This window comes from Ranitomeya imitator, chromosome 5, assembly GCF_032444005.1.
Source record: "Ranitomeya imitator isolate aRanImi1 chromosome 5, aRanImi1.pri, whole genome shotgun sequence".
In the NCBI taxonomy this organism is placed as follows: Eukaryota; Metazoa; Chordata; class Amphibia; order Anura; family Dendrobatidae; genus Ranitomeya; species Ranitomeya imitator.
In genome coordinates this window covers 36,417,129-36,437,637 of record NC_091286.1, presented here as the reverse complement: position 1 = coordinate 36,437,637, position 20,509 = coordinate 36,417,129, and the positions used below count along the sequence as shown (strand labels likewise).

Here is a 20,509-nt window from a genome sequence, read left to right as displayed (position 1 = left end):
TGACAGACAAACAGCAATCCTTCCGGTATATCCAGCAGCTGGAGGGTAGGTTGGCGGCTCTCGAGAGCGCAACCTCAGCTGTGGATGTGACCGCAGTTGCTGTACAGGCTGCCAGCGTGGCTGCAGCAACTTTGTTCATTGCCACCCCTGTTCCGACATTTTCTCGCCTCCCGCTGCCAGAATAATTTTCTGGTGATAGCAAATTTTGTAGGGGATTTGTGAGTCAGTGCTCTATTCATCTTGAGCTCCTGGCTGCACGCTTCCCCACAGAGCGGGCTAAGGTGGGATTTATTGTATCTCTATTGTCGGACAGGGCGTTGCAATGGGCTACGCCGCTGTGGGAGCGTGGCGATCATGTGGTGCAGAGTGCTCCGCTGTTTTTGAGCACTCTGAAACAGGTCTTTTTAGGACCTCAAGTCACCCATGATACTGCGCTCCAACTGCTGGCATTAACTCAGGGTGAGTTCTTGGTCAGTCATTTTGCCGTCCAATTCCGCACTTTAGCATCTGAGCTGGAATGGTCGGATAAAGCTCTTATCCCCATATTTTGGAGGGGCTTGGCTGACCACGTAAAGGACGCTCTGGCCACTAGGGAGATTCCTACCACACTGGAGGAGTTAATAACAGTCTCCACTCGAATTGATCTCCGTTTTAACGAGCGGAGGTTAGAGCGAGCCCAGTGTAGGCAGAGGTTTCGGCTGGCTCCTACTTTCGCCAAACCTCTGGAATCTCCGGTCCTGGTTCCTGAGTCACATGAGGCCAGAGAAGGGTCACAAGCGGGACCTAAGTCCCGGACCGCTTGTGCACTCAGGGTCTGTCATGTTTGCCAGCAGTCAGGACATCTAGCCACCAGATGTCCTCAGCGGTCGAGGAAACGTCAGCGTCTAGTGGTCGTAGGTGGAGGTACACTAGACACGGCGACGTTTGCCTCTAGCTTCGGGGAGCAAGGGTATTTACTAAATTAGATCTGCGGGGTGCTTACAACCTGATTCGCATCCGTGAGGGGGACGAATGGAAGACGGCGTTTAACACCAGGGATGGGCACTATGAATATCTGGTGATGCCCTTTGGGCTCTGTAATGCCCCAGCCGTTTTCCAAGACTTTGTGAACGATATCTTCCGGGATATGCTTTCCACCTCGGTCGTAGTCTATCTGGATGATATTCTCATCTACTCTCCAGATATTGACTCCCACCGGAGAGATGTTAGCAAAGTCTTCGACCTCCTACGGGCAAACTCTCTCTATGCCAAGTTGGAGAAGTGTATGTTTGAGCAGGAGTCCTTACCTTTCCTAGGCTACATCATCTCAGCCCAGGGATTGGCTATGGATCCTGCCAAACTACAGGCTGTGATGGACTGGCAGGAACCCCATTCTCTTAAAGCGGTGCAGCGCTTTATGGGATTCATCAATTATTATCGCCAGTTCATCCCGCACTTCTCAACTTTGGTAGCTCCCTTGGTTGCCCTCACCAAAGAGGGGGCGAATCCCAAATTGTGGTCTGAGGAGGTCTCCAAGGCCTTTATCTCTATAAAGTCACACTTCGCTAGCGCTCCCATTCTACATCGCCCCGATGTTGATAAGCCATTTATCATGGAGGTGGATGTCTCTTCTGTTGGTGCTGGAGCAGTCCTCTTCCAAAAGGATGCTCAAGGTCGGAAGCATCCATGCTTCTTTTTCTCCAAGACCTTCGCACCAGCAGAGAGGAATTATTCCATCGGGGACAGGGAGTTGCTAGCCATGAAGTTGGCTTTCTCGGAGTGGAGTCATCTCTTGGAGGGAGCACGTTTTCCCTTCCAAGTCTTCACAGACCATAAAAATTTGGTGTACCTGCAGACAGCTCAGCGGTTGAATTCTCGCCAGGCCAGATGGTCCTTGTTCTTCTCCCGGTTTCATTTCACCCTCCATTTCCTTTCTGGGGAGAAGAACATTCGGGCCGACGCTCTCTCTCGCTCCATTGTGTCATCTGCGGAGGAGGAGGAGGAGCCTCGGCTTATTGTCCCCACCGAGAGCTTGAGAACTGTGGCTCCGGTTTCGCTGGAGTCTGTACCCCCGGGCAAGACTTTTGTTCCATCCAGTTTGCGACCGGAGGTTCTTTCTTGGGCGCACTCGTCCAGGGTGGGTGGACATTTTGGTACTAAAAGGACATCTGAGCTACTGGCGAGGACATACTGGTGGCCGCATATGGCCCGTGATGTCGCGGAGTATGTTCGGGCGTGTGTCTCTTGCGCCAGGAACAAGACTCCTCGGCAACGGCCAGCTGGTTTGCTTTATCCTCTGCCCGTGGCGGACAGGCCCTGGGAGATGGTCGGGATGGACTTTGTGGTGGGCTTGCCCAAGTCTCGTAACTGTACCATTATCTGGGTGATCACCGACCATTTTTCCAAAATGGTGCATTTGGTGCCTCTTCCACGGCTACCATCTGCACGGGCGTTGGCTGTCTTGTTTATCAAGCATATCTTTCGCCTACACGGTATGCCAGACAAAATTGTTAGTGACCGGGGTCCCCAGTTTGCGTCTCGATTCTGGAGAGAGCTTTGTCGTCTACTCAGTATTGAGTTAAATCTCTCTTCGGCATATCATCCAGAGACGAATGGGTTGATTGAAAGGGCCAACCAGACCTTGGTCACATATCTGCGACATTTTGTTTCTGCCAGGCAGGATGACTGGGCATCCTTGCTACCGTGGGCAGAGTTTGCACTTAACAATGCCGTAGCCGACTCCACCGGTCAGACTCCATTCCTCTTAAATTACGGCCAGCATCCGCGTGTTCCTGTGCCCATGCCTGTGTCTTCCGCTGACTCCAGGGTGGCAGACTGGGCTGTGGAGGCACGGGACATTTGGGATCGCACGCAGGATGCCATTCGGGCCTCCAAGGAGAGAATGAGGTCCTCCGCCGACCTCCGACCTTTGCCCCTGGCGACTTGGTGTGGCTCTCCGCCCGTAACATCAGGCTGCGAGTTGAGTGCACTAAGTTTGCTCCTCGCTACTTGGGTCCCTTCAAGGTTCTCGAACAGGTTAATCCCGTGGTCTACCGTCTGGCTCTTCCTCCACGCTTGGGTATCACCGACACCTTTCACGTATCCCTCTTGAAACCCGTATACATGTCTCGGTTTTCCGAGTCATCTGCCGGGACATCGGGTTCGTCTACGGACGATCATGAGGTGAACGCTATTTTGGGGTGCAAGGTGGTACGCGGCAAAAAGTTCTATTTGGTGGATTGGAAGGGTTATGGCCCAGAGGACAGGTCATGGGAACCTGCTGAAAACATTCGGGCCCCACAGCTCATTGCTGCCTTCGAGCGTAGCGAGGCCCAAGGAGGGGGGGCCATGTTAGGTCTCGAGTTCCCACTTCTGCACAGGGGGAATCTCGGGCAGTCTCCGCTGCGGTCTCCCATTCCTATCCAGCCGCAGTGGAGTCTGCTCAGCAGGGACGTCTGTCCCAGCGTCTTGCTCGGTCTCGCTCTGTACAGAGAGTTACTGCTGCTTCTTCAGCTCCTGCCATTAAAGTCAGTGCTGGTCAGCAACGAGCGGACTTCTCTGGGACTAAGTCCTTATTTGCGCACACTGAGCATGCCCAGGGCAAGATCTCCCGTTGGAGATCGAGGGTCATGTGCTCAGGCTCTGCAGCGCATTCCATTGGTCCTCTTGGCAGGTCTTGGAAGGGCAAAGTTTCTGTGGCCACTTCCTGTCCTGCAACTATATAAACTGCGCATGACCGCACGGCCATGCGCTAGTGTACAATTATTATGTGTGTGTGTAGATGGATGTATGTCGATGGATGAAAGCTCCTAAGTATCCCTCCCTAGAGTTGTTGACTGCTCGCGGATGATGGTAGCTCTCTAGCGCCCGACTATCCATCTGTATGTTACACACATCACAGCGTCCTATAGCTGTGCCTGCCAGTACGGCGCCGTGCGCTTGCCTTGCGCTTTCCATACCCAAGCCTGGGTGGTTAGTGGCGTCCGTCAGTGCGGCATCGCACGCACTCTTGTGCTCATTTATTACTAATAAGGTTCATTACACACCCAGTTGCGGTGTTGTGCCAGCAAGGGTCTAATCGGACTTCAATCCCTTTCGGGGTTAAGTTCGCTGACTACTTGCTCGCGCTCTATGTGCGGTACCGCGGACCTGTGACTTAACAGGATCGCTTTCTTCACGTTGGGTGAGGTTTAACCCACGTGTTTATACTTTTAGTACCGCCATATAGTCTGTCATTCACTAGCAGCGGGTTTCGCCTGCACGGTGGACCCCGGACTGCGAACGCATCTATATCATCTTACTTGGTGCGTTCCGCCAGTCCTAACAATGTGTATATGTGTGAGTAATATGTATATCCATGAGTGTCAAAGATCGTTGCTGGGGGGGTCACGCTGAACTACCCCGCCATTGCCTTTTGTCATGAACAGCCCTCTACTGCACCCTATAGGTAGGACAATTATGCGATTGACCGATGATTAACGGAGGAGGTTGCAGCTATTTCCACTACTAAGCCAATTGTTGGGGAACTTACAGTGACTGTATTGTATCTATACAACCGATTACAACGCAAGGAATATATATATATATATATATATACAGTATATATATATATATATATATATATATATATATATATATATACACACACACAGTATATACCTTGGTATGGTCACTGCCAACTCCACAATAACCCAAGAAAGATTATTAGCTGCTACCACCAATCGTTTTTACAGGCTGATTGAATACCTGTACAGGTAGCGTATGGCTTCAGGGTGCGGTTTATAGGACAAGAGGAACAGAACTATTACATTTTATATATTAAAACCTGCCCTCAGCAATTACATTATCCTGCCAGCTACACATACATTAGCACTTGAAATTATCTAACGCAGGAAGCAGTAAAATTACAAAGTCTTTTAAGAAGTGCATAAAACAGAGCCATCATCAGGGATGGCCACACTTATCACAGCTGGCAGAACAGTCCAGTGCGATAATTACCATTACTTTTCTCCAGCTTACTCCCCATGTGAGAGTGGTCTCCACAAATAGCAATGTACCCCCAATGGTTATATCAAAAAGCGGACTGCAAGCCCCCACCGCCCCCATGTTTGGAAGCTTTGCCATACTCTGTGCAAGGGAGCTACAGTTCACCGAATACCAAGGTGGCCCTGATGGCACAAAAATATTGGCTGCACAAAACCAAATTTATAGCGCTATACTATTTACACTGATTAACTCTTTCAGGACTTGGTGATTTATTTAGTTTAGGCGCTTCCATTTTTTCCTTCTCTTATTTCAAGAACTATAATTTTTACATTTTTCAAGAGCTTGTTTTATGTGGCACATGTTGTAGTCTTCCATGACACCATTCATTTTATTATCCAACATACTAAAAAATGGGAAAACAATTCAATGGGAGGGATGAAATGCTGAAAGAAAAAATGCAAATCTGCCATTGTTTTGTTTTCTTTTGTTATCATGGTGTTCGTTCTGCATTAAAAATTATTTTCAAGGTCAGAACAATTACGAGCCGGCGGTACCAAACTTAAAGCAAGTCTTTTTTTCATACTTTAGCGGTTAAAAAAATTCAAAACCTTGTAAATAAAATGACCCATAACTTTTTTTATTTTTCTATCAATGGACCCGTATAAGGGTTTATAATTTTGTGTGCTGAACTGTAGTTTTTATTGCTATCATTTTGGAGTACATATAACATTTTAATAGCTTTTTAATTATTTTTTTGTGTGGGGAGATGTGGCGAGCAAAAACAGCAAATCTGAAGCCTCAATTTTAAATGTACCATAATTTCATATTTCGATAGGTTACACTTTTACGGACGTGACGATACAAAATATGTTTATTTAAAAAAATAATAATTTATTTCTTTTTCAGTGAGTAACGGTGAAGTGGGGGTGATATAAACTTTTTTTTTCACATTTTTAAACATTTTTTAAACTTTATTTTAATTTTTTTTTTTTAGACATCCTGAACCTGTCTGTGATCATTTCAGCACTCATGATATATTCTGCAATACTATAACATTTAGTGTCGTTAAAATTCTTCTCTGAAGCTCAGTATGAGGCTATGATTTCAGTCATGGAAGCCTTCGGCTCCCACGAAAACTCATTGGATCTCTGCAATTGTGTTCCGGGGGGTCAATGGAAGCTGATGAGCTTAAGTATTCATTAAAAGGGCATAAAGGAGTTGAATAAGAAAATTGTGAGATGGGGGCAGAAGCCACCTGCTCTTGAGATTGCTCTGGGTACCTGAAGATGGGACCCACATCTATCAGATATTATTGCATCCTGTAGCACGTGGTAATTAGGGGCAATATTACAGATTTTGCATTGAATTCCAAGAGTATGAAGTTATGTCACTGCAGATGGACAAGGGTGTGTGGCTTAACCGAGGGTGTGGTATTTAGTAGTCCTTACCTCATATTGCAGGAAAAACAAAGGGGAGAGGCTCCTGCTGCAGCCGGATGTTTGACAGCAAACACCAGTTTGGAGGAGGGAAGGGGGAGTTGCAGAGAACCCTGAATAATTTCTATATATATTTCTCAATTTTCATTCCATTATGTGGATCAAAAAGAAAGGAGTAGATTATAAAAGAAGAATTTCTGAGATATATCAAAATCGTGTATATTCCATATTTAGTGTTATATATATATATATATATATATATATATATATATATATATATATATATATTCTTGAAGCAAAAACAATAAACACCAAAACTGACTCATCTTAGGAAGCTTTGATATGACAGTCCCCATGGAACAGTATACAGGCTGCACTGCTTACTCGGCAGATCCTGTACGCCAGTTGTATGCATTAATATAAAGCTGCTCAGTTATTGACTTCTCCATGACAAATGACGTGCCACCAGAAATGTTAAATTTACGATAAGGCTGAAATGTGTCTATGACCAGAATGTATATTCTAATACGAAAAATTCTAAAAAAAACCCCACTAAACATCAGTAAATTTCTATATGCAATGTAAACAATATGATTTATGAGAGTTTACAATACAGATACTGTAATACATTAGAGTTTATTACAGTAAGATACTCCGTGGGCTGTGGGTGGTGAGGCGGATCAGAGCAATTATAGTATCTAATCTAATATCACAGCCTATAAAAGCCGACAACTATTCCTCCTGACACCCCATACAAATGCATGTTCGGCTTGGCCAATAACTAACCTACGGACACCCCATACAGATGCATGTTCAGCTTGGCCAATAACTAACCTACGGACACCCCATGCAGATGCATGTTCGGCTTGGCCAATAACTAACCTACGGACACCCCATACAGATGCATGTTCGGCTTGGCCAATAACTAACCTACGGACACCCCATACAGATGCATGTTCAGCTTGGCCAATAACTAACCTACGGACACCCCATACAGATGCATGTTCGGCTTGGCCAATAACTAACCTACGGACACCCCATACAGATGCATGTTCAGCTTGGCCAATAACTAACCTACGGACACCCCATACAGATGCATGTTCGGCTTGGCCAATAACTAACCTACGGACACCCCATACAGATGCATGTTCAGCTTGGCCAATAACTAACCTACTGACACCCCATACAGATGCATGTTCGGCTTGGCCAATTACTAACCTACTGACACCCCATACAGGTGTATGTTCGGCTTGGCCAATAACTAACCTACGGACACCCCATACAGATGCATGTTCAGCTTGGCCAATAACTAACCTACTGACACCCCATACAGATGCATGTTCGGCTTGGCCAATTACTAACCTACTGACACCCCATACAGATGCATGTTCAGCTTGGCCAATAACTAACCTACTGACACTCCATACAGATGTATGTTCGGCTTGGCCAATAACTAACCTACTGACACCCCATACAGATGTATGTTCGGCTTGGCCAATAACTAACCTACGGACACCCCACACAGATGTATGTTCAGCTTGGCCAAAAACTAACCTACTGACACTCCATACAGATGCATGTTCGGCTTGGCCAATAACTAACCTACTGACACCCCATACAGATGTATGTTCGGCTTGGCCAATAACTAACCTACTGACACCCCATACAGATGCATGTTCGGCTTGGCCAATTACTAACCTACTGACACCCCATACAGATGTATGTTCGGCTTGGCCAATAACTAACCTACGGACACCCCATACAGATGCATGTTCAGCTTGGCCAATAACTAACCTATTGACACCCCATACAGATGCATGTTCGGCTTGGCCAATTACTAACCTACTGACACCCCATACAGATGTATGTTCAGCTTGGCCAATAACTAACCTACTGACACCCCATACAGATGTATGGTCGGCTTGGCCAATAACTAACCTAGTGACACCCCATACAGATGCATGTTCAGCTTGGCCAATAACTAACCTACAGACACCCCATACAGATGCATGTTCAGCTTGGCCAATAACTAACCTACTGACACCCCATACAGATGCATGTTCGGCTTGGCCAATTACTAACCTACTGACACCCCATACAGATGTATGTTCAGCTTGGCCAATAACTAACCTACAGACACCCCATACAGATGCATGTTCAGCTTGGCCAATAACTAACCTACTGACACCCCATACAGATGCATGTTCGGCTTGGCCAATTACTAACCTACTGACACCCCATGCAGATGTATGTTCAGCTTGGCCAATAACTAACCTACAGACACCCCATACAGATGTATGTTCAGCTTGGCCAATAACTAACCTACGGACACCCCATACAGATGCATGTTCAGCTTGGCCAATAACTAACCTACGGACACCCCATACAGAAGTATGTTCGGCTTGGCCAATAACTAACCTACCGGACACCCCATACAGATGCATGTTCGGCTTGGCTAATAACTAACCTACTGTCACCCCAAACAGATGCATGTTTGGCTTGGCCAATAACTAACCTACGGACACCCCATACAGATGCATGTTCGGCTTGGCCAATAACTAACCTACGGACACCCCATACAGATGCATGTTCGGCTTGGCCAATAACTAACCTACCGGACACCCCATACAGATGCATGTTTGGCTTGGCCAATAACTAACCTACGGACACCCCATACAGATGCATGTTCGGCTTGGCCAACAACTAACCTATGGACACCCCATACAGATGCATGTTCAGCTTAGCCAACAACTAACCTACGGACACCCCACACAGATGCATGTTCGGCTTGGCCAATAACTAACCTACGGACACCCCATACAGATGTATGTTCGGCTTGGCCAATAACTAACCTACTGACACCCCATACAGATGCATGTTCGGCTTGGCTAATAACTAACCTACGGACACCCCATACAGATCCATGTTCGGCTTGGCCAATAACTAACCTACGGACACCCCATACAGATGCATGTTCGGCTTGGCCAATAACTAACCTACGGACACCCCATACAGAGCGTGCATCTGTATGGGGTAACAAAAGATTTGTGAGATAACATCTTTACTGCACTTTATATATTTGTTAGACGATTTGCAGGCTCCAACACTAATGGCATGGATCTGCAGTACCTGGTAGCGGTCACTACATAGGTGACGAAACTGTGTTACACAATACATACATCGCCTAACAAATAAATAAAGTGCAATAAAGAGGTTATCTCACAAGTCTTTTGTTACCCCATACAGATGCAGGCTTGGCTTGCCCAGTGACTAATCTTCTGACACCCAATACAGATACAGGCTCTGCCAGTGGCTAATCTTCCATACAGATGCACCCTCGGCTTGGCTAGTGACTGATCTTCCCTGAGAAGAAAAAGACAAGGGATTGAAATTCAAAGCCCCCAATCATTATATTTCTGAGTTGGGAGGCCCCCATACAGAAAAGATAGTCAACATTGCCCAACGAAATTAGTGGGTATGGGCCAACATTGCTCAGATCTGTAAGGCACCCTTAAAAGTTTTCTACACTACTTTTATTTGAAAAGCTATTCACAGGATAGGCCATCAATATCAGATTGGTGGGAGTCTGACATCCAGCAGCACCATCCACCGATCAGGTGTTCTCAGTGCCAACTGTGGCTGGATATTGCTGATCTGAATCACACAGTTTCGTCAACTATGTAGTGACCGCTACCAGGTACTGCAGATCCACGCCATTAGTGTTGGAGCCGACAGCACTGAGAACAGATGACTATGGTGGTGCTGGTTTTCGAACCCTCGCGCTAAGGGTAGATAATCAATTCCAAGTAGTGGAGGAGCACTTCAAATTAATATATAGGACAAGCTAATTCCAAATGGACAGCCTACAATGCCTCGATTTTCCAGCAGATAACGAATACTTACAGCGTCCCATACACACCCTCCCCAGTTAGAGCTGATTGTTGGGGTTCCTTTATGTCAGACACATAAACCAATCATCAAATTCTAATTAAAGATAATGAAATAACTAATACTGTTCCGTAGCTTACCACTACTGATCCAATGCTCTGGACCAATGTTCCCCAACTCTTGCCTTTCCAATTGATGCAAAATCATACTCTTAGGAGTCTAGGGCATGCTAAGAGTTGTAATTTTTCAGTAACCATGGAGTATGGGTTTTAGAATATTGCTAGACTATGCAATCCCATTAACAATGTAACACTGGTGGGTGTTGACCGGGCTTACCTTGGATGAGTGCAACTAAGTGACTACTGGGTATTTGCTAGAGCCTCTGATGGGGAGGATAGGCTTTGAAACTGGTAGTCACCAGGTACCACTGCAGGGCTGCCCCTGGGTCATCAGTAACCGTAGCTGAGGTCAGGAGCAGAGAGGTCATGCAAGACGAGTAGCAGAATACAGAGGAATGCATGAACAGTTACTATCAATATAGGAACCAACGTTCAGGTAGGGAGTGGTAGGAGGAACTGCCTAATAAGGGCCCTGCTAGCACAGTATAGGATGGGGAGGCTAATCTTTGCAGGACCCAGCAGGGTAAAATTCCTGCAGAGACTGGCCACGTCTCCCTAAGACAAAATGAATTCCATACAGGTTGTAGCAGTGCTACAAGAAGCAGACTAGCGGGACGGCCTGACACTGGGAGAAACCGCGTAGAGGAGCGCTGAGGAGGCGTGCGAGTTACTGCTGTGACACGCAGACCATTCATTGTGCTTGCTTATCATTTCTACCCTCCATCGACTGCACGCACGATCACATCTGCTACATTATTTCATTCCCCCCCCGTAGAATTCGGCTACAATTTCAGCAGAAGGCACACAACTGCATATTATATCATGGTTGAAACACAAAAACTAAACCTCAACTGAGTCTGACAAAAATACATTCAGTATGAAGCAGAAGCGAGCAATCAGACAAAATTAAATCAGCAGGAATGTTCCAGAGCTCGGCGGCCGGACCACTGAGAAAAATAATAGCTGCAATTGTCACAGAAGATAAAACGGTTCAGGGTAAGATCTGAAACTCTAATATTTCACTATCATGTCATGTAGGCACAGAAAGCCGGTTGTTTGTATGGGTTACACAGTATATACATTGCCTACCAAATAAATAAAGTGCACTAAAGATGTTATCTCGCAAAAATATTCTTCAAAAACTCAGTACACTGTGTGAAACGATGTGTGGTTACAACATACATCAATTAAAAAGAAGGTGTAATTTTGTAACTCCATGAGATTTTCACCAGTGATAGTGATCCTGCTGCTTCTCCTGTGGCTGCAGAGTACGTCCACCTTCAGTGGTGGACGCACATGCTCAGTAGCTTCCCTGCTCATGCTGCGTAGTGATCTGACAGTGAGGAGGCAGATACTAGGCGGTTGTATGTGAGGGACTATTTTCTCTGTAGATCGGAGAAGGTAGACGGGAGATGTGGACTGCAATCGACTCCTGGGAAATTCTGTTGCTGGCTGATCACATGGGACAAACTGCTGCTCGCTCACACAGGAAAAGAAGAGACCAAAACTTAGGCTATGTGCACACGTAGAAAAATCCGCTGCATATTTTTCCGCAGCGGATTTGATAAATCCGCAGTGCAAAACCACTGCGGTTTTTACTGCGGATTTATCGTGGTTTTTAATGCGGTTTTCCATCTGCAGTTTTCTATTGGAGCAGATGGAAAACCGCTGCGGATTCCGCACAAAGAATTGACATGCTGCGGAAAATAATCCGCTGCGTTTCCGCGTGGCTTTTTCCGCAGCATGGGCACATCGTTTTTGGTTTCCCATAAGTTTACATTGTACTGTAAACTCATGAGAACCTGCTGCGGATCCGTAGCAAAATCCGCAATGTGTGCACATAGCCTAAAAGTTTGAGTAAAGATGCTAGTAAAGGTGAAAATTACCCTGGAGAGTGGAGAGTAATGAGATTTTTTTCAGTTTTTGGGATAAGCCCTTCAATGACCCTGCGCGGCTCCATGATCTATGGGCACAGGTAATGTATAAATATCAGTTAAAGTGGTTGTCCAGGCTTGAAGTTAATGTCTGAAGTAATTGTGTGACCTGGGAATCCTCACAGAAAGATTGTCTGATGCCGAGAGTGGACAGGTGCCATTTGCATTCTTGTGGTTACAAGCCAACTAGACATGGACGGCCTCGCTTAATACAAGTGAGTCCGGGCTCGACTAGTCGTAAGGTGGCTGGAAATTTTGCAAATTGCATTGTTGAGGTCACATTCCAGACTGCCCCCCTGCTTTACTCATCGTTCCCGAGCCCACGGCTGACTCTCTGCTACTCCTGTCTGTTCTTGTCTGCAGTGCTGAAGTCACGTCAACAGCGCTGCAGCCAATCACTGAGCTCAGCTGCTTTGAGCCGTTTGCGCCATCAACATAGGCAGAGCCACTGAGCTCAGCGATTGGCTGGAGTTCAATAAAGACAAATAAAAGAGTTACAAACTGCCTGACAAAAAGCGCTCACTAACTGTTCTCAGTTAAATCATTCTGCAGCCTAAAATGTGCAGGAAACAAAGAGTCTGTAAAAAGCAAATGGTACAAAATTTCTGATTAAACCAAACTGCAAAAAATTATTTAGAAAAAACAACAACTCCTCCCCAAGTTGTTCACATCCTTTAAGATCCCCGATTAGGAAATAACTGAACTGTCTTTTCCACGTTAGGAGGTGACAGCCGTCCAGCCATGACTCTAGTAAAGCTCTTGACTTTGGGTGAGATGTGAATAAACATTTCAGTGACGGACGTATCGAGAACCGTGAAGATTGACTGTCTTAATCTATCATTCAAGAGGTGCAGCCTCGCTAATTAATACCGGCCATGGTTCTGAAAAGCCGCAGCCATCTACCACTTAGTACTGGATGGATTCCAGCTCAGGCATTTTAGAAATCAAGTCTCGTCTTTTAAAACAAGTGGATTTGTTTGAAACCTGATGAGCTTTCAAAGCAAGATCAATTTGGTTCAGTCCCTCCATCCCATGCACTCAGCAGGTTTTCATTATCTGAGAGCACCTCGATGCAGAGAAGGCAACACACGGCCTGTAGGATCGGCTTGTCCTTGACTTCCTAATGTAGCTGGATGGAAGATTAATGCTTCTCCGGGACCTCGGAGATGAAAGGATCTATGTGCTGATATGTACTGTACACTGGACATGGAAGCTCTATGTTTGATCGAGCTACATTGCCAACATGAAGGTCACAAAGTTGCAAAACCTTTAGCCACGGAGCAAACACTGTGAGCCTCACACATAAAAATGAAAACTACTATTGTTGCCAAGGTTTAGATTTTATATTACTGTGGAAAAAATAAAGCGTCGATCTCATTGGGATGGGAAATGCATCCAATTCTTAACTAAGGCTTGGGTCACACCAGTGTATATTCTCTCATCCGAGAGAATCGGGCTGATTAAGCAAATCACACTCTGATCAAACTGCAATCCAAGTCTGTGGATTCTGCAAGTTTGTGGAAAATTGGACCGCACTCAGATGACATCGGAGCGCAGTCTGATGGTTTCCATGCACTCATTGACTGGCATGGTAGAGGGCAATCCAAATATTGGATCAAATTTGGGCATGCTGTAATTTTTTCCTAGGATCAGCTCGGTCGGAGGAAAAAAAAAAAATCGGTCATAGTCACGGTCCCAAAGCATAACATTGGTCCTAGTGCGACCCGATGTTTTGCCAAATTGCACTCGGAACGAAAATACGGTCATGTGCACGACCCCTAAAAGTGACTATGAAAAACTGTGCCAAACAGCGCTTAAACCCCTCAAGTGCAAAGACAGTTTTTGCTTTTGAGTAATTTTTTCCACTTTGTCTTCCAAGAGCCAATACTTTTTGATGTTTCCGCCTAAGGAGTTGTGTGAGATCTTGTTTTTCCTGTGCTGAGCTATAGTTTTAATTATACTATAATATAATAATATATATAATGTTTTTGATTACTTTTTATGGCATTTTTTGGAGGAAGACATTTTGGGGGTACTTTTATAGGCAAGGCAGTAACAATTCTGCTTATTTTTTACATTTTTATTCTTAATTTTTAGCTAGGAAAAAAGGAGTTATTTAAAACTTTGTTGTGTTTTATACCTTTTTTTTTTTACACTACACTATCTTTCAGTCCCTAAAGGGGACTTGAACTTGCGGTTATTTGATCTCTTGTACTATATGGTTCTGTATTGCAGTATATAGTACCAGCCCACAAGCTGGGTTTCACAGCCAACCCATGAGTAACCCGCATCAAAAGTGCAAAAGCAGGAATTACAATGGGATGAAAACAATAGATAACCCTATCAATCTTCCTTTCAACATGCAAACAGGGGCAGCCCGCCATCATGACCCACATTAGGCTATGAATTACAATCAGCCACAGATACGTGATGCTGAATGCACTTGTAAATGAAGACATAGAAGAAACAAATTCAATCATCGTGTACTTATTTGTCTATAAAACTGATACGTTAACCCTCTACAGAATTGTCAGGGGTGTAGATATAGCGGGTCCACAGAAAGTAGTCGTTCCCGAGCCTTGGTGTCTTAGCTGACCGTAGGCCGAGCCTCGTACTGCAGCACAATACCATGGCTTTTCCATTCAGTTGGTCAGTTTGATGTTGGGATTTGGATCCCCAATAATCAGATATTGATGGTCTTTCCAAAAAAGGCCATTATATATAAAAGGCAATATGTAATTAATTATTATATAGTTTTTTTTACTTCTAAATACCGTTGTTCTCCTGAGTCCGACATTGTTTCTCTTTTATTCCTGAGCCTCACCATTCATGAGATATGGCCCGCTCTTCCCTATGTATAAATGTAGTCATGTTTTGCTTGAGTAGCAACTCACTCGGGAAAATAGGTAATAAACTAAAATACTGCAACTGACCCTTCCGGATCCTGTACAGACTAAAAATCCTGACCCCGCAGTCTGTAGTGGTTCCTGCATGGGAAGAGATAGCCCTAACCGCAGACTAGAAGATGGCATCTTCAACCTAAACTGCCCAAAAGGCCGTCGAGTTCCTTCAGGTTCCTCCTAAAGAACTCGAGGGCAGAGCAGAGTCTGAATACCTACTAAAGGGAAAGTCTGCTGAAAAACGGAAAGATCCCAAAGTGAGTAGAATGAACCACCAAATAGAAAACAAAGTATAAAGTACGCACTGCTAGACAATATGCACCTACTTCCTAGAAAGCAACAGAAGATACGTGCAGAGTACAGAAACAGCAAAGAGATGACTCTTGGCTGGAATTTCACAGACTGGCTGTAAACAACATTATGCGAGACCATGCAAATGAAAGCATTACCAGCAAGGGGAAAGAATATAAAGCCGCACCTGAATGGTGATAGGGCAGACAAATAAAAAAACACCTGTGTTATACTAAACAGGCTGCAGCCAGAATAACAGAACTAAAACACTTGGGGAAAAGATGTTTCTGCAGTGACTCCAAGGACAGAGAAGCTGACAACCAAACACAGGCTCAAGGGTTTGAACCCAGAAGCATGACAAGTCATTTATGACAAGTGGGTGTGGTCCTCAAGGAGACTCCCATGAAGAAGAATTGAGGGTCATGCCCACTTGACTACGAAGATAAGACTTATATATAGAGAAGAAGGGGCCATATCTCAAGAATGGAGAGACGCAGGAATAAAAGAAAGAAATCTCCGGATTTAGAAGAACAGCGACATTTATACCAGGTAAAATAGAAAAACATATTAAGTGATAGGTCTTTTTAGGCTCTATCTCATATGAACAAAGGAACAACTTACCCAAAATAGCCACCACTTCATCATCCTGGATAACTTCCAAAGACCCGGACACCACAAAGCACAGCGTGTCTATACTCTCCCCAGCGTGGTAGATTAGATCCCCCGGAGCGCAGTGCACAGTCTGAAACTCCATGGCGAGAGCCCTCAGACAGCCATCACTGGCTAGTCGAAATGCGGGGTGTTCCTTGAATACTTTGCGGTTCAGGTGGACACAGATATCAGCTCGCATGTCTTTAGGGCAAATCTGGAGGACCTAGAAAAAAAATAAAGAAATAGTTACATATAAGGGTATGTCCACACAGCTGAATTTTAGGATGGATTTTGTCATATATTCTGTGCGGAAATCCATCCACAAACTGCCTCCAACCGCTGAATGCTCATCCACAAACTGCCTCCAACCGCTGAATGTTCATCCACAAACTGCCTCCAACCGCTGAATGTTTACATTTGAAATTCATATTGTAAAAAAACAGTAAGTGAAATGTCACTCACTGGAGTGGATTCTGTGTGGCCACCACAGGGTTAATCAGCATGTGGACTCGCAGGAGTTAAAACTGCAAATCCATGGTAGAAATCCAAAAGTTAACCTTGGATTTCTACCAGAGATTTTCTTCTAAAACTGCATTGAAGTTGTTCCACACAACGTTTAGTACCAAGAAAGAAAGTTGATAACTTACTGATGACTGGGGATCCGACCGCTGGAATCCCCACTGATTTGGAGAATGGGGCTCTAGAGAATCCCTTCTAAATGGAGTGCTTGCATCTGCGGGCGTGTGATTGCAAGTATGTGATTTACATATATATGGTCAAGTGCCGACTAGACGTGACAACATATACTTGCATTGAGCGAGGCAGGAAAAGTCTAGTCGGAATGTGGCCAGAAGAATACAAATTGCATACTTGCAGTCACATGACCGCCCGTCCCAGCGCCGGAGAATCCTAACAACGCACAGTGTGCGAGATTTGAATACTCACAAGTTTGCGGTCCCATAGTAGACCATACCGCCCCATATGGAACTAGTGGAATATTTTTCTAGTATGTGAAAGAATTTTTTTCAACTAAATTATATATCAGTACTAGGTTTCTAAGACCAAACTGGATAAAATCTTTAAAGGCATTGTCTCGTCATGGAAACCTCTTTCACAATGCGGGCAGAATGGTGATTCATTTTTTTACTTAGGTCCTGCTCTCTGGGTCTCTTAGGTCAGTTTTTTTCAGGTATTTTGGCTAAATGGGCTCCAACAGAAGAAATGTATTATTACATGGGGGTCCTTCAGATTAACAGCCATCTCTAGAAAACAAGGATTACTTAAGTCTCCACCAGAATGGGAGTCGCTGGCACATAGACGCTCATTCCCAAGCAACTCCTTTCAAAAACGACCTTCATGTTCTTTGTTCTCCTGAGACTGCAGTGGGCGCAGACATCGGGAACATGCACTAAACAATATATATTAGGATTACACAATGTTACTTTCAGGCCTTGTGTGATTACCCTCATCCTTCCTTAAGGTTTATAGCGCAAATAATGGGGAGAGCCGTCTGTATTTCATGATTTGTTTGCTTGTACGTTGCGGCACAGGAACCGTGAGCAATGATGCATATAATTATGGAGGCATTCAAGGTGGTTTACAAGGGAAGATTGCTGCAATTCTCCAAGCAATGTGATACATTCCAGATTATGAGGTCTGATGGCAAGGCTGGGAGGTTTTATCTGTGTATGGAAATCATGACTTATAGAGGATCAGTCATTTTTCCTGACATGTTTTAGTAAATACTCGTATTCCCCATGGAACAATTTCAAAATATCTTTACTTATAAATTTGTGTTGGACTATTTCTCATACAAAGGTTTAAATACATTAACAACTCGGTGTTACTATTCCCCTTGTCAAATAGGGTCTGAGGTTAACAGTGTTGACAGGACAGTGGTTGTGTTTCTGGGAGGGATAATGGAGCTATATCATCGTTTTAGGAGAAAATGATCCAGAAATCTTATTTCAGGAAAAAAACAAGTATTTACGAAAACAGATGTTGGTAAAAAGTTTTCAAAAATAGAAAAGTTAAAGGAGTTGGCCACTACTTGGACAATTTATTCTCATTCCCCACACTTGGCCCTGATAAAATAACAAAGCCTATACTCACCTCCGGTGCTGGGGCCGTTCCCGCGGTGTCGGCACTCGCTCTCCACGGGGCTCCAATGCTGTTGTTGCAACACATGCTCTTGAACCTAATCAACACTGGTATCACTGTCCCCACCTTCTGTCGAATTCACCATGAAGTGGAAGTGATAGATAGCCGTAACCTTGCCTTCCTCTTCATATTTAATTCGCGAAAAAGACGGGGACAGTCAACAGAGACGTGATGTCAGTGGAAGCCATTAAGTCACCAACAGGAGCGGTCTGTGACCGTTCTGTGCTGGTGGAGATCGGCGCTGGGCACAAAAGGCAGATAGGTAGCTATTTACCCGCCTGTTAGTTCTTAATCCCATGATTAAAAAAATAGTCTAGGATAACACCTTTTAACCACTATGTCTTGTCCAGGGAATTTATTTAGGAAATTAAATCTTAGCCCCAGATAGCGAAAGCTTGACTATGACTGGCCCCAGATAGTGGAAGGCTTAGCTATGACTGGCTCCAGATAGTGGAAAGCTTAGCTATGACTGGCCCCAGATAGTGGAAAGCTTAGCTATAACTGGTCCCAGATAGTGGAAAGCTTAGCTATGACTGGTCCCAGATAGTGGAAAGCTCAGCTATGACTGGCCCCAGATAGTGGAAAGCTTAGCTATAACTGGTCCCAGATAGTGGAAAGCTTAGCTATGACTGGCCCAGATAGTGGAAAGCTCAGCTATGACTGGCCCCAGATAGTGGAAAGGTTAGCTATGACTGGCCCCAGAGAGTGGAAAGCTTAGCTATAACTGGTCCCAGATAGTGGAAAGCTTAGCTATGACTGGTCCCAGATAGTGAAAAGCTTAGCTATGACTGGCCCCAAGTAGTGGAAAGCTTAGCTATGACTGGCCCCAGATAGTGGAAAGCTTAGCTATGACTGGCTCCAGATAGTGGAAAGCTTAGCTATGACTGGCCCCAGATAGTGGAAAGCTTAGCTATAACTGGTCCCAGATAGTGGAAAGCTTAGCTATGACTGGTCCCAGATAGTGAAAAGCTTAGCTATGACTGGCCCCAAGTAGTGGAAAGCTTAGCTATGACTGGCCCCAGATAGTGGAAAGCTTAGCTATGACTGGCCCCAGATAGTGGAAAGCTTAGCTATGACTGGCCCCAGGTAGTAGAAAGCTTAGCAATGACTAACACCAGATAGTAGAAAGCTTAGCTATGACTGGCCCCAGATAGTGGAAAGCTCAGCTATGACTGGCCCCAGATAGTGGAAAGGTTAGCTATGACTGGCCCCAGAGAGTGGAAAGCTTAGCTATGACTGGCCCAGATAGTGGAAAGCTTAGCTATGACTGGCCCCAGATAGTGGAAAGCTTAACTATGACTGGCCCCAGAGAGTGGAAAACTCAGTTATGACTGGCTCCAGATAGTGGAAAGCTTAGCTATGACTGGCCCCAGATAGTGGAAAGCTTAACTATGACTGGCCCCAGATAGTGGAAAGCTTAGCTATGACTGGTCCCAGAGAGTGGAAAACTCAGTTATGACTGGCTCCAGATAGTGGAAAGCTTAGCTATGACTGGCCCCAGATAGTGGAAAGCTTAACTATGACTGGCCCCAGATAGTGGAAAGCTTAGCTATGACTGGCCCCAGAGAGTGGAAAGGTTAGCTATGACTGGCCCCAGAGAGTGGAAAGCTTAGCTATGACTGGCCCCACATAGTGGAAAGCTCAGCTATGACTGGCCCCAGATAGAGGAAAGCTCAGGTATGACTGGCCCCAGAGAGTGGAAAGCTCAGCTATGACTGGCCCCAGAGAGTGGAAAGCTCAGCTATGACTGGCCCCAGAGAGTGGAAAGCTTAGCTGTGACTGGCCCCAGATAGTGTAAAGCTCAGCTATGACTGGCCCCAGATAGAGGAAAGCTCAGCTATGACTGGCCCTAGATAGTGGAAAGCTCAGCTATGACGGGCCCCAGAGAGTGGAAATCTCAGCTATGACTGGTCCCAGAGAGTGGAAAGCTTAGCTGTGACTGGCCCCAGATAGAGGAAAGCTCAGCTATGACTGGCCCCAGATAGAGGAAAGCTCAGCTATGACTGGCCCCAGAGAGTGGAAATCTCAGCTATGACTGGTCCCAGAGAGTGGAAAGCTTAGCTGTGACTGGCCCCAGATAGAGGAAAGCTCAGCTATGACTGGCCCCAGATAGAGGAAAGCTCAGCTATGACTGGTCCCAGAGAGTGGAAAGCTTAGCTGTGACT

The 20,509-nt window shown here is 45.3% G+C and overlaps 1 protein-coding gene across 2 annotated transcripts in view; it reads right to left on the bottom strand.

Annotated features, from left to right (window-relative positions):
• The window catches only part of KCNH1 (potassium voltage-gated channel subfamily H member 1), a 331,289-nt gene that overhangs the window by 121,330 nt on the left and 189,450 nt on the right, over positions 1-20,509 (bottom strand). For both annotated transcript variants that reach the window (XM_069768558.1, XM_069768556.1), the window contains one exon: positions 16,155-16,407. In XM_069768558.1, coding sequence (XP_069624659.1) covers positions 16,155-16,407 — 253 coding nt within the window. The remainder of the gene's footprint in view (positions 1-16,154; positions 16,408-20,509) is intronic.